General features: G+C 43.0%; 1 protein-coding gene across 1 annotated transcript; it reads right to left on the minus strand.

The window, feature by feature from the left end:
* Positions 1-25,100, minus strand: IFIH1 (interferon induced with helicase C domain 1). The gene is made up of 16 exons (XM_035132608.2): positions 24,064-25,100; positions 22,218-22,374; positions 21,069-21,224; positions 20,236-20,319; positions 18,090-18,313; positions 16,440-16,650; positions 15,603-15,820; positions 13,712-13,828; positions 10,888-11,011; positions 10,559-10,789; positions 8,751-9,007; positions 7,094-7,243; positions 4,860-5,021; positions 2,399-2,589; positions 2,132-2,225; positions 1-2,040 (listed from the first exon to the last, which is right to left on the minus strand). The coding sequence occupies exons 1-16, from the start codon at positions 24,514-24,516 to the stop codon at positions 1,855-1,857; spliced, it is 3,015 nt and encodes a 1,004-aa protein (XP_034988499.2). The 5' UTR covers positions 24,517-25,100; the 3' UTR covers positions 1-1,854.
* Between the last annotated feature and the right edge of the window lie 2,613 nt (positions 25,101-27,713).

Here is a 27,713-nt window from a genome sequence, read left to right on the forward strand (position 1 = left end):
TTGAATCCCCATGATAGGGTGAGCTCCCGTTGCTCGGTCCCAGCTCCTGCCAACCTAGCAGTTTGAAAGTATGTCAAAGTGCAAGTAGATAAATAGGTACTGCTGTGGCAGGAAGGTAAAAAAACGGCGTTTCCGTGCGCTGCTCTGGTTTTGGTGTTCCATTGCGCCAGAAGTGGCTTAGTCATGCTGGCCACATGACTCCAAAAAACTGTCTGCAGACAAACGCCAGTTCTCAAGGACCGTAAAGCGAGATGAGCGCCGCAACCCCAGAGTCGTTCGCGACTGTACTTAACTGTCAGGGGTCCTTTACCTTTTTACCATATACATATCTTATGCAAATCAGGGTCTTTTTTGGTGTAAGAACTAATGACACGACAATACTACTACTAATTAAAGTGACAGTGGCCCTAAAAGCCCCAATAATTCTTTGCAAATCTACACTGGGTAGGTTTGCACTATAATTGTGTTTTAAGACAAAAATACTATCTCAGAAAGACAGGGAAGCAACATGAAAAATACCAGAAGGGACAACCTAATCTGAATTCTCTATAAAAATCTGAACTAATTTTTTTTAAATGGAATGAATGATGCCCACTCCAAATTAAACAGCTAGTGTAGATGCATCGCAGAGTGAATACAATCCACATACTGTACATACAAGTGCCAAGATACGTGCCCTTTCACTTTGCTTCTTTATGGTAATATTAATAACATGTTTAACAATGCTTTCTCTTTTATCCAAGATGTTATAAATACACAATTTCCCCAAGAATGCTACTCACCTGTGCCCCAGGCTTCCTAATGTATAAATCCATACTCTTTTTCCTTCTGAGAATACATCATTTTGCATTTACAGCTGGTGCATTTACAGCTTTGACCCGCCAGCTGTTTCTGAACTACAACTCCCATCATGCTATGCCACTGGCCATGCTTTATAGGGCCGATGGGAGTAGTAGATACGGCAAACAGCAGCATAGCCAGATTCCCCATGCCTGACTTAAGTCAATAAACTAACAAGTGCAATCCTATAGGTCTCTACTCAGAAATAAGTCCTGGTGAGTTTATTCCCTGTTAAATGGGATTAGGATTGCAGTCAAAAACAGTTTAAAAGAGAGAGAACAGAAAGTCACCAACGGCCTATTTTTTTATTTTATTTTATTTTTATTTAACCGGAACATTGAGCAACAAGCTGCCCGGTACTAAAGTGCAAAACATTTTGTAGCTGAAATATATATATATATGTAACATAAACACGATACTAGATTCAGAAAAACATCAGCCTCTTTTGTTAAAGTTTGATCACAAATCAATTTAGGAAATGTGCTTTTATTGATGAAATGCACAGGAACTTGAATATAGCATCAGCTGCATATTGGGCAATAGAATAATTGGTAACACGGGTTTCATTTAATGCCGTTTGCCGATTAGAGACATGGTTCCACATGGTCTGATGACGTTGTGGTCCACCCTAGACAGCCACTGCAGGGTCGAATGCAAACTCCCAAGCAAAATGACTCTCCGCAGAAGCTTTTGGCTGCACTTGGCAATTCCACATTGTTGAGCTAATTTATACATGTGTGGGCATCACGCAACTATTCCTTCCCACTCTGTGACTCACAGCTCAAAGCATGAACTGACTCTACTCAGAATTTGATGCGAAAAGAAAGCTCTTGCCACGCATACAGGCCATTGCTTGGTGCTGTGGTCCTCACGTCATAAACATGCTCGGGTAAACTTTTCCCTATTAAGAACCTGAGTGCGCAATCTTAGCATCTCCACATGCCTTAGAGTCTCTCTCTCTCTCTCTCTCTCTCTCTCTCTCTCTCTCTCTCTCTCTCTCTCTCTCAAGCCTTCTTAATCATCATCACTGGAAATGCAATGATCCGCATAACTGAAATCTGGAAACTTGACAGGCAGCTCGCCCCATCTTTTAAAGAGCTTTTTGACAGGAGTTTTCTTGTCGTTGAACGAAACCACAAAATTTTTTATTTGCAAGCAAGGCAGGTCTAGGCCTCGGAACACCATCATATTTCCCCAAACCTGGCGGAAAAAATGAAGGATGACAACTGAGTAAAACAATCGCTGATTATTAGGACAACCAAAATTTAGAAGCCCGTAACAAGACACTTACTTGTCCACAATCTTTGCAGATAATTTCCCAATTGGTTTGATAATCCGCTGCTTTTGCTTGCAGAGTCTTGTTTTCCCTTTTAATATAAAGGCCCCTAAAATGATAGACAAGTAAGAATTAGGATAATACAGGTGACAGCAGTGAAAGGCCAGGCAGGCAAGGGAAGGTGTGTTCTACCCCCTTTCCACTTCTGGGCATTCCTACTGCTCTTGGCTGCCTAAATAATACAAAGGCTTCTCTACCAAGAGCCCTGAGCAGGACACTTACGCAAATTCCGTTTTGACGCTGACATGATGCATGTCTTCAATGACCTGTATGTCTTCTCCTGAACAGGTCAGCTTGGTACAGTTTTTGCAGAGGAACTTGATCAAAGATGGGTTTTCCTTGCATTTCTTTGACTGTTCTTTCCTAGCCTTCATTTTGGCCTCCATCTTGCTTTGCAGCTGAAAGTCTCGTATCTAATGGAGGAACAAAGTGCATATGAAGTCATCCGTCCGCCTACCCCCTGCTCCAAAAGAAGAAGTTACAAGTCTGAGGTGAACCTGAACACTTCATGTGAGGAAACCGATTCAAGAGGCATTTGAAAACGACTCTTGTTTTTCTGTCTATTAACCAAGTAACCACAGTACTAAAACAAACCACCTATGTTATATTGGCTTACTTTGATCTATACATCTTATTTAGTTTATAATTTGCCACAACAGGTAATGACTCTTCCCTTTCCCTCCATATTCTTAGGGCGCTTTACAGGTTAATATGGATCTATTTTATTTCTATTTATTTTTTTTAAATGTGTAGACCCTGCTTTTCGCCATGGACGCAATCCCAAAGCGAGTTCCAACACAAAATAAAAGATTTAAGACAATATGACACCTGAAACAGAAATTAGCAGCAGCAGCAGCACTACATAATAATAATAATTTAATAATTTATTATTTATACCCCGCCCATCTGGGTATAAAGCAATCAAAAAACTTCAAATCAACAAGCAGTTGTTGTTGTTGTTTAGTCATTTAGTCGTGTTCGACACTTCGTGACCCCATGGACCATAGTATGCCAGGCACTCCAGTTAGTAACATGCAATTATTTTAAACTAAAAAAGAAAAAAATGTACCCTCATATTATTATTTTTTACAGCTAAGAATGTTTGAACCAAAAATATATGGGTACACTTGCTCCATCTGCTTTTCTCAAGGCTAAACTAAACTGGTCCATCTGTGTATAAGGCAGGGGATGAGAATAATAATAATAATAATAATAATAATAATAATAATAATAATAATAATAATAATTTATTATTTATACCCCGCCCATCTGGCCGGGTTCCCCCAGCCACTCTGGGCGGCTTCCAACAAAACAGAAATTCTAAAATACAGAAATCCATCAAACATTAAAATACAGAGATCCATCAAACATTAAAAGCTTCCCTAAACAGGGCTGCCTTGAGATGCCTTCTAAAGGTCTGGTAATTGTTGTTCTCTTTGACCTCTAGTGGGAGGGCATTCCACAGGGTGGGAGCCACTACCGAAAAGGCCCTCTGCCTGGTTCCCTGTAACTTGGCTTCTCGTAGTGAGGGAACCGCCAGAAGGCCCCCGGAGCTGGACCTCAGTGTCCGGGCAGAACGATGGGGGTGGAGACGCTCCTTCAGGTATACCGGACCGAGGCCGTTTAGGGCTTTAAAGGTCAACACCAACACTTTGAATTGTGCTCGGAAACGTACTGGGAATCTTTCCCTCAGCCTCTTTTAACTTTGCATTCTCACTGTAGGAGAGCCAAGATGAGAGATACCCACCTTCAGGCTTTATATGTAAATGGGGCAGACACACTAAGATTAATTAATTAATTAATTAATAATTTTTAAAAAATCAGATTTATATACTGCCCTTCATCATAAGATCTCAGGGCAGTTCACAGAATAAAATATAGGATAAAAACAAGTAAATAAGTAAAACAAGACAGCAAAACAATAGCCCCCCCTTCAGACACATTTAAAAGGCTATTATTATTATTATTATTATTATTATTATTTACATAGGATGTAAATCAGATCAACCAAAGCCCTGGTTAAAAAGCAACATCTTTTCCTAGCGCCTAAAGATGTATAATGAAGGCACCAGGCAATATTCCCTATGGAATATCAATCAGCCAAAGATTAAGAGAACCACCAAACTGAAGTACAATAAAGAGAAACACCACAATGATAGTAACACCGCCACTTAGGATTTGCATACCATTCGCCCTGCCCCACGTTCAAAGCCTTATCTTGTTGCAATCCTGTATCATAGGTTGGCAAAAGTAAGTGAACCAGAATAAAGGAGTGGTTTGAGTGTCGGACTAGGAACCGGGGGCCATGAAGCGCACTGGGTAGTTTCACACAGAAGGCCACAGATTTTTCCTGAGCTCCTCTTACTCTTTCAACCATCTGGTCCTCTCAGATCCATTTGATGCCAGCAGAAGCAGTCAGTTCTGGGGAAGCGGGGGAGCAAAGAACCCCAATCTGCTGGCCTCACACATCAGCCCAGAGCTTTCCTTTATTTGAGAAGGCAACCTGTTGCTGGTATTATAAAGCAGGAGGGTGGGGTGGGGGTGGGGGGGCTGTTCCCTGCCAAAGGATGCAAGGAGGGGCAGCCACGAGGCTCCCTCCCAACATACTTTTGCGAGTTAAAGACCCAACGTGGCAGCTCTTTTTAGAACCAGAGCAGCCTCAGCTACGGTACGGGCCGTTTACCTTACGTATATACTCTTCTCTGGGCATGTCCTGGACACGTCCGATTGCTTTGTGCATCATTCTCTCGCGGAACATGTTGACGCTTTCACGTTCAACAGCTCCGGATTCCCCCGACGCCACAAGCACATAGGTGCTCTCGTCCGCTCGAGCTCGTCCACGAGCCTGGAACAGACAAGGCAAATAGATAAATAGATAAATAGATACAGTGCACATTCAGGTGTACATACAAGCAGGATTCGGGGTCTCCCGAAGGGGTGAGCAGCGATCCTGGATCAAGCTACAAATCTCGTTTCCAGCAGGTTAGCGAGATGCTCCCCAAAAGCCTACAAGTAATAAACCTACAAGACAACAGGACTCCCTCTAGAACCTTGGAATTCAGAAGCATAATAACTCTGAGCAAAGAACTTCTTCCAGTTCCCACTCTAAAGCAATCCAAAGACCAAACTACGCCCCATGACCAAGCGTTGTAAAGAAGCCCACAAAGGTGCACGTATTAGGTAAAGGGACCCCCGGCCATTAGGTCCAGTCGTGACCGACTCTGGGGTTGTGGCGCTCATCTCACATTATTGGCCAAGGGAGCCGGCATACAGCTTCCAGGTTACGTGGCCAACATGACTAAGCTGCTTCTGGTGAACCAGAGCAGCGCACAGAAATGCCATTTACCTTCCCGTTGTAGTGGTTCCTATTTATCTACTTGCACTTTGACATGCTTTCGAACTGCTAGGTTGCCAGGAGCTGGGACTGAGCAACAGAAGCTCACCCTGTCGCGTGGATTTGAACCGCCGACCTTCTGATTGGCAAGCCCTAGGCTCTGTGGTTTAACCCACACCTGTGCTAAAGGAACTGCAGCGGCTGCCAATCACCGCTCCCTGGTCTTGTTCAAAGTTTTATTGTTAGCATATAAAGTCCTAAATAACTTGGGACCAGGTTACCTGAAAGACTGCCTGCACCTGTGTAGGCCTGTAAGATAAATCGTCCGGGGAAATTCTACTCAAGGCACCCTTGCCCTACAGAATATCATAGGGCAGCAACCCCCAAATGGGCATTTTCTGATAACAATTTATTAATTTCACCCCAAACAAAACAAAACAGAAATAAAAACAGCATCAATACAAAATCAAAATGGTACAAAACAAATTGACTCCCCCTAGTCCCTTCCTTGGTTCCATTATTTATCAATGTCCATTGTTAACTTTGAAAATCATTTAAATTACCTATTGTCCATTCATAACAAAATTACAAGTAATCCTAAAACCCTGCTAATGTATTTATCTGTGTACAATGCTTCTGTATATATGCACAAAATGGGCATTTTCTGAATGGAATGCCGTTTTCTCTGCAGGAGATGAAACAGAAAAACCCGTAAGATTGGGCAGTTTCATGTGATTTAACCCCACAAATTTTTGTTTGAGCTACTCTTAAACCCAACCAGAAGGGCGGGGTATAAATAATAAATTATTATTATGTGCTTTCATACTGCTGCTTTTTAAAAAAATGATTTTAGGTGGTATTTTGTTTTAATAATACTCTTGTTTTTTCTACACTGTATACCACTTAAGAAATTTTTGAAATATTAAGCTGTTTAGAAATCCTATGTTTTAAATAAATGAATAGTTACTAGCCAGGAAAATAAAATGACTACCCTTCTAAGATGCTGAAACCCTGTGTTTCCATGCTGACTGTGGAAGAGGAGAACCATCTGATATGCCTTCACCATATCATTCCTACTAACAACAAACTGAGTGTATGAGTGCCAACAGGATTAAAGCAAAAAAATGGAGCTACTAAGAAGTAAGAGGTGGGATATTCACATGCTTGGGGAACCCCAAGATTTGTAGAAGTACAAAACATCTTGAGGGCAAAAGTCTCTAATGGGAGCAGGGAACCCTACCAAAACCAGCTTGACTAGGAATGAGAATTCTTGGTCACAAAATGCAGGGTGGAGACAAAACATTTAAAACAGAGAAGGGAGAATGAAATGGAGTGTTCTGGAAGATGGCATGGCCAGCTGCACCGCACACTGAAAAGGAGAATTCTACTGCAACAACATTATTTTGCAAGTCCCACGTGATTCTTGACTGATTCTTCAATGACCGATTCAAGCAACATCCCTAATAATTGATTCCTAAAATCAAATTTATTTCCTCCAGCATCATATGGCCTTTAGGATTGCAAAACATAATCTCTAGGGTGATCAGGGAGAAAAGAAATCTAAACATACAAATGGGGCATACCTGCATCATAGCTATTTCATTGGTAACAAGGCCATAGCGGATAACTATGTTACATTCCGGGATATCCAGGCCTTCTTCTGCCACAGTAGTAGCAATAAGGAGGGTGACTTTTCCAGCACGAAATTTTTCAATGACTTCCTTTTGTTCATTCTGTGGAAACACGTTGCAAACATGTTCATTAATGGAAGGAAAAATGCATTTGACACCTAATCAGCAAGTCATGGGGGTTTGGCGAGTTGCGCATAAAGTTTCTGCACTTACATATCCAACATTGCTTCTGAACCAATTTACAAAGGAGCCCAACTTTCAGCAACCATAACACAGGGCATAAACTTTCTCAAAAGCTTTGAATGGATAATACTGGTTCTTCTACAGTAGGGGGATCTAACTCAACTGGGATTGATGGACAGGAGACACAAATACAGTTTCACACACAACCCACCTCAAAAAGATACTATACTAGTAAAATTCCAAGTAGCTTCTTACGGATTTCACATGAGATCTGCTCTTAAACACGGTCCTCTGTCCTTTCCCCCTACTTGACTGCTTGGAGGTACTAAGTAGAATCTTCCTCTTTCTGGAAAAGCTTAGCTGTTAGAGGAGCATCTCTAGGTTTTCATGGCCTTTCTTTGGGTTTCCTTCTACAACAAGCCTCTTGGTACTAAATGCTGGAAGTGGATAAATCAGAGGAGGCATGGTGGCATTTCTAGCCCTTTCTTCCAACTAGCTACCTATCCTGAATGTTCTCCATTGGAATCTATTTATTCACTGAAAAGCTGTGAATTCCACTTTCCCCCATCAATAATGGGCGAGAAAGAAGAGTCAGAACCAAAGGACCCCTCCCCAAGTCTTGTTGCATTCTACTTCTTAGCCATCTCTCCCCGAAGGCTTGGAGTAGACTTTGGTGGGCAAGAACTGCTCGCCTCCTACATTTTCTCCTTCCCTGGCATCCTTGCACTTCTTCGTCAAGGATTTGCACAGCTAGAGGTCCAAGCACAAGATGTGCTAGTGTCGCACTGCCTGGCATCTTCTCACTTCTTTCCTAGGGGTGCTACTTCAGCTTCTGGCCCTGAGCAGCTTCAGATCCCAGCTTGGGACGTGGCTGAACAGTGCGGCAGACTATCAGGTGTCCATAGGAGGGGACTTTGTAGGCCACGAGGCAGCCTTCCTCGAACCCTCGTGTTACATCACACTCCTCCTCTTTGCTGCTCTGGCTGCCCTTTCTTTTTAAATAGAAAAAGCACAAAGTGGGGAAACAAAAATGGGATTTTGGGCTTGTTTGCGGCAGAAGGAACTGCCCTCCTATTTTTGTCATAGCTGCCAAGTTCTCCCTTTTTTTAAGGGAAATTCCCTTATGCTGAATAGGCTTCCTCACGAGAAAAGGGAAAACTTGGCAGCTATGATTTTTGTATTGACACCAGATTACAGGAGAAAAATGAAGCGGGCAAGATGCTAATCTTACAATTGACTTTCTCCAAGAATATCACTTTTTGGATCTATTACCGCTTATTCCTGGGGGTTTATTCAAGTACTCACCGAATCAAATAGTCAGGATGAGAACAGGTAAGGATTCCTACTTCACCTATCAGAGAATCTCTTCCCTCCCAACTGCGTGGTAAAGAAAAATATGATAATACATTTTACCTTCATTCTTTACCTGAGTCATGGGCTTAAACTCACTATTGTGTCCGGCACCAATAAGATAGTGAGATTTCACTTTAACGTCCTCAAATTTTGGGTCCTCTTCAATCCACTGATGGAGAGCAACAGCACTTTGCCGAGTCTTTGTGAAAATGATTCCTCTGGGCTCAGATGTCTTTGTGAATTCTTCCATTAATGTTCTACGCAGCTTGGTCAGCTTTTCGTTTTCATATTTTGCTTCTCTGGTTAAATGTTGTAGCTCCCTCTCTTTGGCTTTAAAAAGAACAGGCATAAATGAATAAAACACTGAACCTAACTTGTCACCCCCCAGAAGTTATTGGACTACAACTCCCATCTGCCCTGACCATTGGTCATGTTGGCTGGGGATGACCAGAGTTGGGAGGGGGGGTCCAACATCCTCTGGAGGGTAACCTGTTGGGTATATGTGATTTATAGCCTATAGCACATAGCAAATACCAACATTCAATATAGGATCACAATGGCTTCATTGCAACACAGAAATGCTAGTACAGATATTTAGTCTGTACAAAAATAAAAAATAAGTAAGGCCATCATACTCAATAAAAGCTTCATACTTGTCACCACCTTGAGCACCATTGGGTAGAAAGGTGGGATACAATTCAACAAATAAGCAATAAATGATACTTAGTGAAACTTGAAAGATTTCATCGGCAAACAATGGAAGGAAGGAAGGAAGGAAGGAAGGAAGGAAGGAAGGAAGGAAGGAAGGAAGGAAGGAAGGAAGGAAGGAAGGAAGGAAGGAAGGAAGGAAGGAAGGAAGGAAGGAAGGAAGGCTGATGGGCAAGACCAGTCAGATGCTAATTTCTGAATCTGGTGCTGCCATTTTATTGCTTGATCAACCTTCTTCTCCATCACACCAATTAGCTGCAAACTACTAATTAAGGAACAATTAATTAAGCTTTAATAATAAAAGGGTGTGTATGTGTTTTGAGTGTCACAATTAAGAGGGAAAGGTGGCAGGGCTTCTCATTAAGGATATGCTTTAACTGATATTCCCCTTACTATGTAAGCCAGGCATCCCCAAACTCAGGCCTCCAGCTGTTTTGGGACTACAACTCCCATCATCCCTAGCTTACAGGACCAGTGGTCAGGGATGATGGGGACTGTAGTCCCAAAACAGCTGGAGGGCTGAGTTTGGGGATGCGTGATGTAAGCCATGGATGGGAAATCTATGGCCTTTCAGAAAAGCAGTGGACAGTGGGACAGGCATAATAACAACAACAACAACAACAACAACAACAACAACAACAACAACAACAACAATTTATACCCCTGTGGCTTACTGGGAGGGAGAGGCAGTGACAAGGTTGGTGCAGTGCAAATGCTCTGGTGGAACTGATCTAGCACTGCAGTCCATGCATTTGCACCACACTGAATTCACCCTTTCCCCTATCCCTCCTGGTAAACTGTAGCAACTCCCGATATGGGAGGTTCCTATAAGCACCCCCACCCCAACTGCTCCTGCTCCAGAGAAATCCCTTCATCAACTGGCCATGCTGGGCGAGGCTATTGGGATCAGTAAATCAAGCAACATTTGGGCTTCCCATCTCTGCTGTAAGTGAAAGGCAGCACGCAATAACCTAGGATGCTAAAGCAAAGGAGTCCCACAGATGCAAATTTCTGATGTCATCACTGTGTCCCTGTCAGCCACTATGTTCAAGCCCCTATATTCTGGAAAGGGTGACCTAACTACAAGCAATGGTCGGCTTTTGGTTCTTATTTTCATTTGCACAGAGGTTAGTGGAAGAACGTATGGCAATTTGCCAAGGGTCTCATGCTTACCATAAAACAAAGCTATAAGAAATGCATCAGTTTCATCTGGTTTTGATGCTCCTGGCTGATCCTCATTGTGTTCATTCACTGCCATCTTCTTACTCTTTTCTTCCGTGTAGAAGCTTTTGAGATGCTTATACGCATCCATCATTCGGGTGGTGTCATTAATCATCAAGGCATCGTTGTATTTCTTCAAATGCTCTGCACAGACCCGCTGCTTGCGATGCTCTTCTTTGGCAGCTAAGGGACACACACACACACACAAATTTTACCAAACCAACAGGCAGATGTCTGGGAGGTTTGGTAAAATATTACAAAACACTTTAAAACATGGTTACCTTTCTTCTCCTCTTGAATCACCCACTGCTCATAGGTCTGAGATCCATACTCAGCCCTTGGGTTGAATTCACAATAAGTCTGGATCTCTGTCATTATGTTTATGAGTTTCTCTCTGAACGGATCCTAAAAATGAAAAACACGGGCACTCACTCATTAATGAGGGAAGGGATACTCTGCCAACATCAACAAGGGATACGAATTCCTTGTTTTACATCATCACTGAGAGAAAATTTATATAAAGTACATACTCCCCTAGACATGAACAAAATGGCCCAATTACTTCACAGCAAGCCAATTAACAAGCAACGAATGGTTATGCTTATGCGGCTCATGAAAATGGACCCCAGGTTGCCAGCCGGGATACAACAGAGGTGCAGAGAAAAGTGTCGCCATTCGCAGGCAACATGACTGGCAAATTCATTTATGGTGGTGAGTTGAGTTGAGGTGCCACTGGCTCCCATCTCCAATTAGCTTCTCAAATACTTCCAGGAAAATGTTAAAACCAGGGCCATAAAGTCATTACCTGAAGTTTAATTCCTTCCCCATTTAGAAGCGAGAACATGGGCAGCCAGCATGATGTCCTCCAGATTTTTTTTGGGGTTACAAGTCCCATCATCGCCGACCAATGGATATGCTAGCCAGGACTGATGTGAATTGGGAGTCCAACAAAGGGAGTGAAGGAGGAGCAGGTTAGCTGTTCCTTAAGCCCTTCTACATAAAACTTAGGGCCTGTTGTAGGGAGGAAGCTAAATCGACAATAAGGTGTTTTGTATTTCCTGGGTGCATGGAAAGAGCAGAAGGCAGGTTGCAGTGCGGAAAGCTCTCCCAAGCTTTTTGAAAAAGGAAGCCTTTCATATACAAACACTTCTCTCCAGGGCTGTCTTAAGCATATCTGGCACTGTGGTGCAAAGCTCCCTCCCCGTTTCCCAGAGTTTTTTAGGGAGGAAAGTGCTGCTGACGGGGCTGCAGGAGGCGGGCCGCGGCTGGAGGGCGGCTCCGCTGGTGGGGAAGAGGCGGAGGCTGGACGCAGCGCCTCCCAGCTCAGCTGGCCGCTTCGTGCCACAGTGGCCATGGCAGACGGAGGCTCCAGGTGCGGCGCTGCTTCAGCGCGGCATGGCAGAGGTGGACAAGGGCAGTGAGCTGATGCTGGGAGGCGCTGCGTCGAGCCTCCGCCTCTTCCCTAGCACCCTCCAGAACTTGCCCTGCACCACTAGCCTCTATGGGTAAGACGCCCCTCCTTTTCTCTGTATAGTGTGCATATCGAAACAGATGGAAACCTCCAACTGAAATGAAGTCTTGCTTCCGTGATAACGCAAGGACACAAACTGCAGGTCACAGAAAGTCCCCTGGATGGTTTTCGGTGGCCCACGGATACATACTCCTGCTTGTTATTTTGTGGCCCACAGAAACATAGGTTCACTTATTTCGTCTTGCTTTGTTGTGGTGGCTGTTTGACTGAGGGTGCACACAAGGGGGAATGCCTTTCTTACACACTCTAAAACTGTAATGCCTGCCCTCGTGGTTAAAACACTATGGCTATCCTTCTGAAATGTGGCAGGATTCATGCTCTCAGAGGAGGCGACTTTGCAAATTCCACCCAATTCAATTCTGGCCCAAAAGGAAACAGGTTATAGCTGGTTCCGTTTGGGGGTGGGGTGGAGGGGGCAGAGAAAGAAGCAGACTTAGATACAGTAGACCCGAAGTTGAATCTCATAGCCCATGAAGTACCTTGCTTCAAGGTGGGCTCGCTTCTGAAGCGCCAGATTTATTATGAAGAGGCAAAAGCAGACAAGAAAGAAATTCAACGAGAAAAAGCCACAACAAAAATTCATACCTATATGAAGTTTACTGCCTGTAATGTGTTAAAAGAGAATATGATGAAGATGATGTATAGATGGTATCTTACACCAGTAAAGTTGGCTAAGATGTATCACAAACAGGATAATAAATGCTGGAAATGTAAGAAAGTAGAAGGAACCTTTTACCACATGTGGTGGACTTGTCCCCAAGTAAAGAGCTTCTGGGATAAGATTTAAAATGAGTTGAAGAAAGTGTTAAAAAACACGTTTATTAAGAATCCAGAAGCTTTTTTACTTGATATTATAAGAAAGGAATTACCCAAGAAAGATATTACTTTTTTTCTGTATGCCACAACAGCAGCTAGAATTGTACTAGCAAGGAATTGGAAATCTGAAGATATACCTATGGTGGACGACTGGCAGATGAAGCTGATAGAATTCATGGAACTGTCTAACTGACTGGGAGACTCCGGGACCAGGGAGAAAAATCAGTGGAAGAAGATTGGAGGAAATTTAAAGTTTATTTAGAAAAGAATTATAAGATTAACAAAATTCAATAAAGGATTTGGAAGTATAAGGAGGTTGCAGGAGTAAGTTAGATAAATGTTATATGTGTTTAGATTCAGATATATGATTAGATGATATTATGCTCTTACGATTAAAATTATATCATGAGGTTTTGGAAATTTTTGTTTGAAAAGGGATTAAGAGTAATATTTAGAATAGATAATCAAGAAATAGAATGTTATTAAGATTTAGAAAGCGCTAAGTAAGTGATATATAGAAACGTAGAAGGGGGGAAAGGAGGAAGTCGACAAAGACATGGAATATAAGATTGAATGTTTTTATTTTGTTTTTGTTGGATTTGTTGGATGTATATGTTAAGTCAGTTGCTTTGTATGTTTTGTTATTGTAAAAAATGTGTGTGTGTGTGTGTGTGTGTGTGTGTGTGTGTGTGTATATATATATATATATATATATATATATATATATATATATATATATATATGGGGGGAATCCATACCTTTCTCTTGTTGTCTGCAATCTCAAACTTCTTGGAGGGTTCTTTCACCTGATCCTTCAGCTGTGGGGCATGTTCTTGAACTGTCATAATTCCATCTGCATCAAGATTGGCACATATCTGGAAGCAAGAAGGTTATTACAGACATGGCACATGCATTTTGTGAGTAATGCTGCCTAAAGATGTAACATTTCTCCCCGTGAAATCAATCTTAACATATATTTTCTAATTAAGCTTTCACTACCTCAGATGATTAATAAGGGTGCCCAGCCATGAATAAATATGTGCACAGTGGTTTTTTGGCTTCAATAACAATGTTTTGCCCAATCCAAACTATAGATTTATGGCCGTGGCTTTGATTTCTGGCTACCTCATCCTCTGGTTTTCTCATTCCCAGCTGGCCTTTTCCAAATCCTCCCATCTCCGCTTTTGCAAATAGGCAAATTAATGTTGTTATTGTTTGGTTATTGTTTTTTTTTTAAAAAAAAAAAAACAACAACCAACCAACAACAATAAATTTAAAAAAGCAGTCAAATCCTAATTCAACAAAATATAGGGGGAAGCGGGGCACATTGACGCACGGGGCACATTGATACACCAACAATATTTCAATATGTATCAAGAAATGTTATTTGTGTCACGACATCACTAAAACATGTCTATACATGTGTGAGTACAACAGTTGCAACCGCGCTGCCCGCCAGTTAGCCGCTGGCGTTTGACGAGTGTAGGTGTGTTTTTAGTATGGCCAACTACAAAATTGTGTGAAATGTCAAAGCGATCCAACACTGTTCATTTAGTTAAGATTTAAAAATACCAAAGGCAAGTTATTCCACGCAGTCATCAGGATTACACATGATTTTAAAATAAGTTCAGTGGTTTTATTAATAATTGTTAAGTCTTTTTTTTGAAAATGTTCACTGGGGCACTTTGATACACTAAGACATTGATACATATAAAAACCCTGCTAGTGTACAATAGTGCCCCAATATACAAGTTTGCATGAAATCTCTAAACTCATTAAATTTGAAAAGAAAAAAAACTGTTGTTTACTACGTGGCCGAAGTCATTTCTAAATACAGGTATGACTGATTATCAAGTGTCATATCTCAGGAAAAAACCAGGATCTTGTATGTTTGTTTTCCCCATTGTAGAAGATAAGGCAAGTGTTGATTCCAAGGATGCTGTTTTGCCATTGCCAAAACCAAATTTCCCGAAGGGCACATCATCTCTTTATACTTTTTCTATGGACTTAAGGGGAAATAATGTGCAATAGGAGCTAAACGTTAAGTAATTATCTTGTTTTTTATAAGCATTCTGTTTAAATTACTATTTTTAACTACCTAATGTGAGTTCTTATACTTTTTAAGTTTTTCCAAAGTTTTTTTTAAAAAATGGATAGGTGTTTGAGGAAAGATTAATATACAATAAGTTTTGGTGTTTTTTTTAAGAAAACCTGCCATAAAGTCTATGATGTGTGAAACACTGTTAGTTTTGATACGTAATTTAGATTTCAAGTAACAAATTGTAAGGCTGATTATGATCTCTCACAATAAAAATTGTTTTTTTCATTAATTTTTTGCAAATAATTACTGTTCTCATACAATTTACGCTTTGTATCAAAGTGCCCCGACAAATGTATCAAAGTGCCCTGTAGGTGGGGCAGAATGATACAACCCCCCCCTTTTTTTTTACTGGTCATTATCTTCTAACTTTAATGGTTCTTTTGATTGGTATTATAAAATTGATTAGTTATGCCATGCATCAAGCCCAAAAAATTATTATTTGACTCATTTTTGTTACATAAAATAGGAGATTGAATTTTTCTGTATCAATCTGCCCCACATCCCCCCTATTGGGTTGGATCCAGACTTGACCTTCCATGGTGACTTACTTTCAAAATATGCTGCTCAGCCTTTGCCGCATTTTTTGCACCTCCGACCCCAGGTGAAGCTGTCAGTCCCAGAACCTGAGCTTGTGGAGAACACGGCTTGCCCTCTTTCCTCCGCTTCTCATTGTCCCTCTTCTCTTTTAAGTATTGGCGCATGATATTGTTATACACCCCTTCCTTCTGAGTGTGATGGCATTCATCAATGATGATCAGGGAGAACGCTGAGGAAAAACATTTATTTGTTTAATAAGGTGTCTTACCAGCCATTCACCATAAAGTCCCAGGAAGGATTACAACTTTTGTTTGGGATTAGGGCCCCCATTTCCATTAGAACACACACACACACCTGGTTGCTTGCAATAAACCCAGTCCAGATTGGCAGTCTGCTTAGTTTGGCCCTGAGAGACATAATGCACAGTGCACAATCCTAACAAGGTCTACTCAGAAGTTCGTCTGAAAAAAGTGGACAGGTGAAGCTATAGGGAACCTGGCAAAGGGCCTTCTCGGCAGTGGTGCCCTCCCTGTGGAATGCCTTCCCATCAGATGACAAGGAGATGAAGAACTACACAACTTTTAGAAGACATCTGAAGGCACTTCTGTAGTGGGAAGTTTTTAATGTTTGACGTTTTATTATGTTTTTATGTGTTGGAAGCTCCCATCAATTGTTATTGATGATGATTAAAGCATTCCACAAGAAGCATGTCCCAGTTTGAGATCTAGCGGCTTCTTTTCTTCCAAAATCTAAGTGTCTGTTTTAAGCATGTTTCTAAAGGCACACAAACAAAATGTGTTTAGGGCCTCAGAAGCACGGACAGGCACACCGTTATCCACAATAAATACCTTTTAACTGAACTCCCTCTTCTTCGTCCTGGTCTGCATTTTGCAATGCATTCTCAAGGATCTGAGCTGTGCAGATAATGACATCGTTATCTGTGACAACTTTAGGGAAGGAAATTTTCAGCTGAGAGGCACCGCTCAGCCCAATGACTCGATACTGATGCTTCAGAAAGGGGTGAAATTCTTTCCGGAAATGCTGCTCCACCAATGGCACCTAGGAAAAGATTTCCAACCAAGAGTTGGGGATACAACTAAGCCCCTTCTGTAATAATGACCTTTGTTTAAGCTCTTTGTGCATTTGCAAACTACACAATAGCATCCAAAGCCCGCTAAATGGTTTTGGCCAAAGGTTATGCAAGCTTACCCCAGCTAACATGAATCACAGAACTGTAGAGTTGGAAGGGATCCTGAGGATAATCTAGTCCATGTGTAGGCAAACTAAGGCCCGGGGGCCGGATCCGGCCGCATCGCCATCTAAATCCGGCTCGCAGATGGTCCGGGAATCAGTGTGTTTTTACATGAGTAGAATGTGTGCTTTTATTTAAATTGCATCTCTGGGTTATTTGTGGGGCATATTTTTCTTCAAAATATAGTCTGGCCCCCACAGGGTCTGAGGGACAGTGAACCGGCCCCCGGCTGAAAAAGATTGCTGACCCCTGATCTAGTTCAACCCCCTGCAAGGCAGGAATATGAACTGTGTTTCCGCTCAGAATGAAGGATTTCGTTATTTTGGAACCAAAATGCCTGCCATCCTACAGTTCTGTGCTTGCATGACTCACATACCTGTACAGGTGAAACTCGGAAAATTAGAATATTGTCAAAAAGTGCATTTATTTCAGTAACGCAATTTAAAAGGTGAAACCAATATATGAGATAGATGCATGACATGCAAAGCAAGATATGTCAAGCCTTTATTTGTTGTAATTGTAATTATTTATCGTTAGGTGGGTCAGTTATAAATGAAATGTAATTAATGAAATGTAATAGCAATGTTTATTTTTGTATTATTGTAACTATTTGTTTTATTACTGTGGAATTTCCAAAAGAAAGCATTTGTAAAAATCAAAAGAAAAATAATAAATAATAAGTTGCATTACTGAAATAAATGCGCTTTTCGACGATATTCTAATTTTCCGAGTTTCACCTATAAGCAGATAGCATAGCAGTTCTCAAAACTGTCTCCCCGCCCCGTTGGACTGCTTGAAGTTTTGTTGGGCACCTTGGTGCAGGCACAATTTTACAACTTTCTGGTAATGCTTTAAGGAGAGGCCACATCAACATCATTTTTATGAAAATCATTGGCTGTAGACTAGGGCAGGGTTTCCCAAACTCGGGTCTCCAGCTGTTTTTGGACTACAACTCTCATAATCTCTGACCACTGGTCCTGCTAGCTAGGGATGATGGGAGCTGTAGTCCAAAAACAGCTGCAGACCCAAGTTTGGGAAACCTTGGACTAGGGTCTTATTAGCCTGTTTGATAACCCAGCCCTGGTTCAAAGACAACCTCGATCTTAACTGTCAGAAAAAAAGTACATCGAGCACAGGGCCAGGTACAGATATTCTCGATGGTTTTACAAGCTTTTTGAGGACCTCCTAACATCGCAGACCACTAGTAGTTCATGGGGCCCAGTTTGAGAACCTGTGGACAGCGTACCTTGTTGACAAGCACGATAACTTTTGCAGGCTCTCCGGCTTCCCTTCTCTTATCCAAGTGGTTTTTGGCAATGTAGACGGCCACTCGGGTCTTGCCACTGCCTGTAGGGAGGCACAGGATAATATTCTTCCCTTCCAGGGCAGGCTTGGCAACCTCCATCTGGTAGTCTCTGAGAGTCAGCTCTGGCTCTGGTGAAACTCTTGTCTCTTCATCCTCAGCATCATCTGCAGGTGAGAGAGACCAAGAAATAGAAAAGCATTCTCCTCCTCCTCTATAATTTCCGCCATGCAGATTTAGGCGCAAGCCAGAGATGCCCCTGTTTTTTGACCAATGATAACTCCTGCCTTCTCCCCACAACTGCAGAACTGTTTGTGCGAACACCTTTCAGGCCACAACATATGGCTGATGGGCTACTAGAATTTCCTTTGGGCATCACAGCTGGTGTCAATTCATTCTTGGGATGCACAATTTAAGGCTCCAATCCTGTACGCCATAGGTGGGAACCTTTTTCAGCTCAAGGGTCGTATCCAGAACAAGCCCAACCAGCCACTGAGGGCAATTCTTGGCAGGTGAGCAGGAGCAATTCAAATATTAATCATGGTTGTTCATATTTCAACATTTGAATGAAGTGGTTCTATTGTGCATTTTAATGACGGTATCTTTTAAAGTATTCCGTATTCTAATCAAGTTATTCAATTAAAAATTTTGTATTTGTAAACTGCTGAAAGGTCATCTTTGCATTCAGTGGTATACAATTTTATGAGTAACAACAGTAAAAGCAATTGAATTTAGGTTTGCTTGATGTTTTATGATCTTGTCAAAAGAATGTGGCCTGTTACTGACTAGAATTATATCCATTTTATCCGCACAACAACCCTGTGAGGTAGGTTAGGTTGAGAGCGAGTGACTGGCCCCCCAGGTCACCTTCATGACTGTGTGGGGATTTGAAGCCTGGCCTCCCAGGTCTTATTTCCAACATTCTAACCATAAGGACCTAAGATGGACCTGCCGGATCTAGTTCAGCATCCTGGGAGGAAGGGAGGGATATTAATTTATCAAATAAATTGGGTGGGTCCAATACAAACCAAACTACTAAGTATTAATAACATTTATTCGTCCGAAAAACTGAAGGATCCCAAGAGCTGTGCTGAATTACAGAGAATTACAAATTGCCCTTCCTTAAATTGATATTTGCATCCTGTCTGTCTCCAAGGCTTTGAATGTCGCCAACAAATATTTACAATTTTACGTCTTGAGTTGGGAGGGAAGAACACACGCACCCTGCTGCCCAAATTACAGCTTTCCTCCGAGCCTGCTATAAACATCCTCTAGGTGACGAGTGCCTTTCGAATGCAACCCACAGGGCAGCTGGCACTTGCGATGGGCTCCTTACTGGGAAAAGCAAACAAACTGCCATCAGCCACTGGGCTTTGGGCCAATGGGTGGGTGCTGCCCGTCCCTTTTGGTACAAAACAGTGCTAAGAGGAAGGTGGTGGTCTGTCTCGGACCTCTTGTTTCTTGCACAGCAGGGGAAGCAGGGGAAATCCTACATTCCGTCAAGCAGCAAATCTTGGGGGCAGGATGGAGAAACAGAATCCACACTCTCTTTCTCTCTGATCCTCAAGCAGTTCTGATCTCACGCATTCATTTTGATAATATTTTGCTCACAATGCTAGACAGAAGAGCGCCGTGGTTTCTACCTCGACAGCCTACAACAGGCATCCCCAAACTGCGGCCCTCCAGATGTTTTGGCCTACAACTCCCATGATCCCTAGCTAACAGGACCAGTGATCAGGGATGAAGGGAATTGTGGTCCAAAACATCTGGAGGGCCGAAGTTTGGGGATGCCTGGCCTACAATGATGTGGCTTAAATTCTCATTCGCCCAGCCTTTGTCGGCATAATTTAGACAGTAAAATCATAAAAGAGAAAGGAAAAAGGGGGGTGGAATCCATAAATCATTGGTATTCCAGACATATTAGAAGCATAAAACATATAAAAGACTCAAAAGTCACCATTAAATAAAATTAAGTAGTTTTAAATCTCGGCTAAATATCCTGAAGCAGTCCTTTCAAGAATACCATCCCTCAACAGATAGTGTAAAGGTTTCACATTTTAAATAGAGTTCCGTGGAGAATGTCATATACCTGAATCACCGTTGGCGAGGCTGCCCCGACCGACAATCTCGCTCACATCATTGACACTTGCATCCAGCAAACTGACGTCAGAATCTGGAAGACACAATTCAGAAATGAGGGTGTAAATATTTTGTGATATGCAGTTACTTCTATCATAGTTTAATGTGCTCCGCATTTTGATAGACCAAAACGGTCTCCCTCTAATCTCATTTTCAGCAAAGCACCTAGAGAGGGGAATGTGCTGTTCACACAGCTCAGGCTATCTTAGGTGAATCAGCTGAAGCAAACCTGAACCTTTCCATGTGCTCAAAATGCTTATATTGCCCTTGCCTGATTAGATTTACCAGCTCTGAAATTCTTGCTTAATACTAGCGACACAACCTTGAATGCAATACTGTATCTAGAATTAAACATAGGTCACAATGCGACCTGATCAGACTACATAAGCCAGTAATGCAAGAAAGTATTTGCCTAAGACTGCAATCCTAAGCACATTTTACTAGGGGGTAAAGCATTATTTGCCACTGCAGGGCTTGCCTCTGAGTAAACATGCATCAAATGGTGCGGTAAAAAACCAACCACACTTTCCTAACAACGAATTGGTAAGGATGCCACCTACTGGTCAATGCTGAGCTTACCAAAAGAGTGCAAGAGAGCAAGTCTGAAAACAGATGTCTCCATCCTGAGGACAGGTGGGAACCTTTTTCAGCTTGAAAAATTCCACCCAATTTGTTTTAATGTGCTGGTAAACCACTTTGGGAGCTCCACTACAGGGCAGCTCCCATGCTGCAACAAAGTAAATAAATAAGCTTTGTTTAAAAAAGCAAGAGCTGACAGGTTACCTGAAACTGCAGAACTCCCTCCACACGATTCTTCTGAGGCATTCTCCTCACGGGTGAAGCTGCACCCCAACTCAGCACCCTGCTTTGGATTCTCAGGTACATGAGGTTCCTCGGTGCCCATAGTCTCACCTGCAGGCATCCCGTTGACTATTTGCTCTGTTCACATGAAACAAAATGTTACGTTGCAACATCGGAGATCAGCCCCCGTACGCAGGCGAGCAAAACAGACAATGTGGGGACACAACAAGGCAGGGAGATAAACCACAAGGTAGAGCAATGTCACATTTTAAACTCAAATTTGAAGCAAGGTGTTGGAAGAGCTGTGCCCAGATCTTCTATCGTTTTCCCCAAGGTGAATGCAGACCAAGGTGCTGTAGGAGGGAAAGTAGGCATGTATGTTTGTTTTTTAAATGTATTTATTGAGTTTTATTAAGCACTAGTGGGAAGTGCCTGGTGCTGCCTGGGATTTTTAGAAACCAATAAATACTATGATGTTCAAATGGATGGTGTAATTTTTGAGTTTGGATCTGTCATGCCAAAAATCAGGTAAAGTCATGTCTTGGTCTACCATCTTGGGCAGTTGCTTAAAATTGTATAAGCGTGTTTTAAATGTATTGTTTCTTACAGCACATTCCTGTGCACATCTCCTCAGAAGTAAGTTTCACAGAGTTCAATAATTTTTAACATGTGATGTGTACATACATTGGACTGCAGCTTTCATGTCAAAATTTACACATATGCAGTTCCCAGCATGTGTTTATTCACACCTTCTGCCCCCTCAACACTTTTAAAGCTCTGTGTCCAATTGCTCTCCTTTTTTGAGTGAGAGCTTTCCACGCAAACACCTGCTCTTTGGCGCTCAATCGGAGCAAGTGCCAATCTGAGTTTTCCGTGGATTCCCATTTGCTCCAATTCAGCTTTAAAGAGTGGGTTTTCACAGGGAAAACTCCGGAACAAAGAGAGATAGAAAGAAATGAGTGCTTGGACACAGAGCTTTCAAGTGCAGACAGAGTCTGGAAAGTGCAGGGGAAAGGTTAAGTGTGGGTAAGCCCTGTGTTTCTGTTTCCCCAGAGCAACTGCAGACCCTTCATGTACAAAGGGAAGTCTAAGAACTACAGCTTTTCGAAACTGTAAGATCGTTTTTCTTACCCTCTTTATGTCCACTTAGGATATTTGCGGCCTCTTCATGCCCAGATCCGCCCAGGGCCTGCAGAAATGGCGACAGCCACTCTTTCTTCTGCACTACTCTGCCTAGCAGCTCCCTCACCGCTGCTGCATTCCCTGCTGCTGCATCTTTGGCTCTGATCTGGGTTAAAAGAAAAGGGAGGATGGAAGGAATACTCACACTGATATTTCTGTAAGATGTATCACAGTAATCCGTTCCGGAAGTCCGTTCGCAAACCAAGGCGCAGCTTCCAATTGGCTGCAGGAGCTTCCTGGACTCAAGCTAAAGCCACATCGGACGTTCGGCTTCCGAAAAACATTCGCATACCAGAACACTCACTTCCAGGTTTTGCGGCGTTCGGGAGCCAAAACGTCTGAGTACCAAGGTGTTCAAGAACCAAGGTACGGCTGTACCTATAAAATAGGTTCCTTTATTGCCTTGCAGAGGAAATACTGGATTAAAGGTATTTCCGTGGGAAGCTGGGTGTGTGCAAACCAGCGTTCCATAGTATGGTCCTCTCTTGCTCCTTTGTACCATGGTTCCCATCAACTCCAGCAAGAATGGCCATGGTGCCTGGGGCTGGTGGGAGTTGTAGTCCATATCATATGGAGGACCCCAGGCTGGTATAACCGTTAGTGAGAAAGGGGCTCATAAGGCCTGTGTTTTCAAAAATGCAATTTCCGTGGGCAACAGCACAACCTGGACCAGTAACGATGCATTTCACGTTCACAGTTTCTTCTGGGAAAGGAACTTGTCACACCCATTATTCAAGCTACCTGTGAGAAATGGAGTGTTTCTGAGTGTGAATCAAAATGTAAAGCTTTTCCTGCGCTGTACTATTCCAGGACTACGATGGGGACAGAATGTTCTGTGCAGGTGGGGAAGAATCCTTCCATGTAATAAATAACTTGTCAGGAGACAGACTGCCCTGAATATTTGTCTGCAGAATGCCTATTTCCCAAATACAGTCGTACCTTGGCTCTCGAACACCTTGAGACTCAAACGTTTTGGCTCCCAAACACCGCTAACCGGGAAGTGACTGTTCCGGTTTGCAAATGTTCTTTGGAACCCAAACGTCCGACAGAGCTTCCGTGGCTTCCAATTGGCTGCAGGAGCTTTTGCAGCCAATCAGAAGCCGTGCTTTGGTTTCCAAATGTTTTGGAAGTCAAATGGACTTCCAGAACAAATTCCGTTTGACTTCCAAGGTACGACTGTATGGGAAAAACAACAACACAGCAACACTAGGTAGCAATCAGACCTGCAATTCCACCCTGCCGCCACCAGCTTCAAGTGGTGCAGTCCAAGGAAAGCCTTTTGCCAGTCGATTCCACAGAATTGTTTGTTTGTTTGTTTGTTTATTAATTATACCGCCCTTCAACCTGTAAATCTCAGGGTGGTTCACAACATAAAAATACAAGATAAAAGCACAAAACGCACAATAAAAGTAAGTACAAAAAACCCACCGCCACGAAAGAATAAATCCCCCTTGACAATGAATGTTGAAAGCGACATGTAACCTGATCTTAATGTGGGGATGGACCGTCTAAACTTACCCTAAACATGTGAAGTGATGAGAGAGAGAGAAGAGAGAGCTCAGTCGATATAGAACACGAGACTCTTGATCTCAGGCTGGTAGGTTCGAGCCCCACTTTGAGCAAAAGATTCCTGTGCTGCAGGGGGTTGGACTAGATGACCCCTGTGGTCCCTTCCAGCTCTACAATTCTGTGATCCTATGATATATACCCAAATACTGTACCTCCCTCTCTCTCTCTCTTTTGAGTGGGAGGGGGGGTGGATCATGGACGAATTGTTTCAGGCAGCGTTACCTACCCGCTCCACGTCCTCGTCGGTAAAAAGCTGCTCCCTCAGGCACAGTTCGGCCACCTGCGTGGCTCTCAGCTTCTCCACGAGTGTGCTGGAGAACAAGTTCACCAGTAACTTGCCCGTGTCGTCCATGGCCTCGAGGGAAGGCGAGGGCAGCTCGCTCATGCTGGGGTCCACGTAGTCGGCGGCGCTGAAGCCGCCCCTCGACAGCGCCTCGTAGAATTCCTGGCACAGGCCGGCCGGGCGGCGGTCCTTCTCCAGGGCGCGCAGGAGCCGCTCGGCCGCTTCCACGTCCCCGTGGTGGTCCGCCACGGCTCGGATAGCATCTTTCTCCTCGTGGGGCAAAGAGGGCATCAGGTCCAGCACGGGGGCCACGCGCATGTTGCTCTTGATCCGCCGTCTGAAGCAGAAGATCAGGTACAGGATGCACTCGTCGTGGGAGGGAGCCGCCGCTTCCATTCTGCTGTCCAGGGTCTCTTCGCGCTGCCAAGAAGCTTTTTCTCTCGCTCGGTCAGGAGGACCGCCCCGCCTGCACGTGGGGAAGGGCGATCGTGGCTGTTGCTTTCCCCCAAAATAGACAAAACCAAAGCCAAGCAATCTCTCCCGTTGCTCTTGGAAGTTTTGTTTTTCCTGGACGCCGGAGCAAGACTCCGTTCTTACCGACTGCTTCGTTTGCCACTGGCTAAGGCGACTCCGCCGGCCGCTTCTTATAGGACATGGCACTTTCGGTTTCTATTCTCGCCTGGCGCTCGGTTTCCAAACGCTAGTAGGCTTTTTCCTGCAGGCGAGTTTCGCTTTGCCGTGCTTTCCCCGCAGCACAAAGGACGCAACCATGGCGATCCGCCTTTCCAGGGCCTGAATCAACCCACGCAATCCTTCGGAAGGAATGGTGGTGGGGAACCTAAGTCTGTCGTCTCTCCAGGGGTGGTTGTAATCCCATGCCCCGCTCCCAGCTAGGATGGCCAATACCGAGGTATGACTGGAGTGCAAAATGTCCAGGATCGCAGGTTCCCGTCCCTGCTGCATCCAGTTTGGCTCAAGGCCCTTGGGTCACTTCCAGGGGGGCTGTTTATTGAGCCTTCATTCAGATTTGTTTACTGGCAGGTTACACAATAGGAGTTTATTGACTGTCTCTATTTTCTAGCGAGATTCAATCACATGCCTGGTAAGTAAAGCTGTATTGAAGCACTTGCGGAACAATTCCATTTACACACACACACCAAAATAGAGAGAACTTTTTGCAAGAATGTTCAGGGAAAATGCACTCAGGGAAGACTTGCTCGACACACTGGCTGTTTAACCTCCCTGCAAACAAATAAAAATGGATGCTTTTTAGCATGGCACGTCCACACTCACTATCCATTTAAAAAATCACAAATGTTGCTTGGTTTCTAGAAACTCCCTAGCACACACTACCAATGCTCAGTAAGTCTGGAAATTTCAGTGTAATGTTAAGCAATTGTCAAACCACACTTTCCAACACATTTGTCCATAACTTTTCTTAACACCCAGAGCCTGTCTCTCTCTGTGTGTGTCTCTCCCCCCCCCCGTTATTTTTGGAAAGTGGGTTTGTGGTGCAAGGAAGGGTGCTGAATCTACTTCAGTTGTAGTACAACATAAATGTGCTGGTATGTGACTGAATCCCACCCCCAAAATAGCAAAGGTTGGAATCTTTGTGGTGTTTTCAGCCAAAATGGCATGAGTCGTGTGCACACTTGGAAGTGGTTCCTGTTGAATGAAGTGAGACTGCTTTGGAATAAACATGCTTAGAATCTGCGTGTAAGAGTGCTTTTACAAAATAAATCAGTTTTTTAATAAAAAAAGCCCTCCCTCTAATTCAAGTGCGTGAACTTGAGCTAGTGCTGAAGGGGATTTTATCACACAGGGCTTCTTTAGGTTTCTGATTCACAATAAGAAAGAAGGGAAGTATCGTTTCTAAGAAAACAAAAATACAAGTGACTGGCACTCTCCCTGATAATAAGTGCATCTTGCATTTCTCACTGTTATTTTCCCTCTTTATGGATTTTTAAACTAAGGAAGGTGGTAAATGGCTAGCTTGCATTGAAAGCAAAATCAGAACCTGTGGCCTATCATGTGAGTCGCTGCTTATGCTCCCACAATTGGAAGCACTCCAGACAATCAAGTGCAGAATCCTAGAGATTGAATTCCAAACCCTTTGCACTGCAGCCAAAAAAACCTGTTCCCCATTGGGGTTGGGAATCCACCATCGTTTGGCCAGGACGCTCCATATTTATACCAGCTTTACAATCCCCATCTACTCAGAGCTCTTTCCCTCGCAAGATTTAACGTCTTTCCACCTGCAGTTTTGCAAGGTAGATTCTCGAAAATCCCATATTCTGAAAGAAACTGCCCTTGTGGTACAAAACAGGTCGAATCCATCAGCCATGTTTTATTTTATTGCCCATTTTATGCAAAAAATATGATAAGTCAGGCATCCCCAAACTTAGGCCCTCCAGATGTTTTGGACTACAATTCCCATCTTCCCCGACCACTGGTCCTGTTAGCTAGGGATCATGGGAGCTGTAGGCCAAAACATCTGGAGGGCCGCAGTTTAGGGATGCCTGTGATAAGTATTTGGCTCCCTTATTGAAGGAGGGGACTCTCCCAGGTTGTCTTATCTGCTGAACAATTGTAGTAATGACGTTGTGGAAAATGTGGCTGGATTTTAAAATGACACTACATACGAAATTACATCACCATGGGTCCTAAGAGCCAATTTTGTCCCTCACAGTGTCTGGAAAATTTTATCCTAAAGTATCTCCTACCATGTTTCGTGCCGTTTCCCGATCCATGTATACGGTGCACTTTTTCTACGCCAATAAAGGAGATTGATTGATTGAAATTAAGGAGGAAATGCCAATAGAGAGATTCTGAAATGGAGCCAAACAGACATGATGAAAGCAGCACCTATAACATTTCTACAGTATGCTTTATTTCCAGCTATTGCATCATGTTTGCATACATACCATATAAAATAAAAGGTCATCAACAATGCAGCTATCATGTTCGATTGGTTTCCTTTCATAATGTGAAGTGAAGTAAAATGAAATGTTTACATAATGCAGTGACCATGGCCTGCTCTGAAAGGCATAATTGAGAAGAACAAATAAACCGCCTTGGTGCTCTACACTGAAAGATGTACAATCTAGAACACTTACTATTTTTGGCCCTTACTACCTGAATGACTTGCTAATTTCTAAAGCTCAGCCTTCTATTGCTGACATCTTCTGATGGGTCCCTGGGTCCCACATGCTCCTTGACATCCAGTTAGCCTTTTACCAGGGACTAAGCCTTGATGTGGCAGTCCCTGGTCTGTTGAACTGCTTGCCAATAGAAGTTCGGCAGAAGTCCTGCCTGCTTGTTTTCTTAAATTTGTCAAAAACTGTTATTCGGACAGGGCATTTTCAAACCTGAGATTCTTTGCCTAGTTGGCTTTACTGATGTGTCTGACATTCTTATTGTTTTTATTGCAGTATTGGGTTTTCAGGTTGCATACCACCTTGTGATATTTAATATGAAAGTGAGATTTATAAGTACTTCAATAAAAAAAGAGAGACAAAAAGATCTGGTGGCATTTGATCTTTGTGTGAAGTGCACAGGATGCTTCTACATTACAGTTTGCTGTGGACTCAGTG

Source organism: Zootoca vivipara, chromosome 1 (assembly GCF_963506605.1).
Source record: "Zootoca vivipara chromosome 1, rZooViv1.1, whole genome shotgun sequence".
Lineage (NCBI taxonomy): Eukaryota > Metazoa > Chordata > Lepidosauria > Squamata > Lacertidae > Zootoca > Zootoca vivipara.

Bases quoted from the DNA above. Each gene is read 5' to 3' on its own strand.
- IFIH1 (XM_035132608.2), bottom strand. From the start codon at position 24,516: ATGGAAGCGGCGGCTCCCTCCCACGACGAGTGCATCCTGTACCTGATC. The intron at 5,022-7,093 runs GTATGCCCCATT...TGTCTGTTCCAG, and splicing joins ATGAAATAGCTATGATGCAG to GCTCGTGGACGAGCTCGAGC. The intron at 2,041-2,131 runs GTAAGTGTCTTG...TTTTTCCGCCAG, and splicing joins TCTGCAAAGATTGTGGACAA to GTTTGGGGAAATATGATGGT.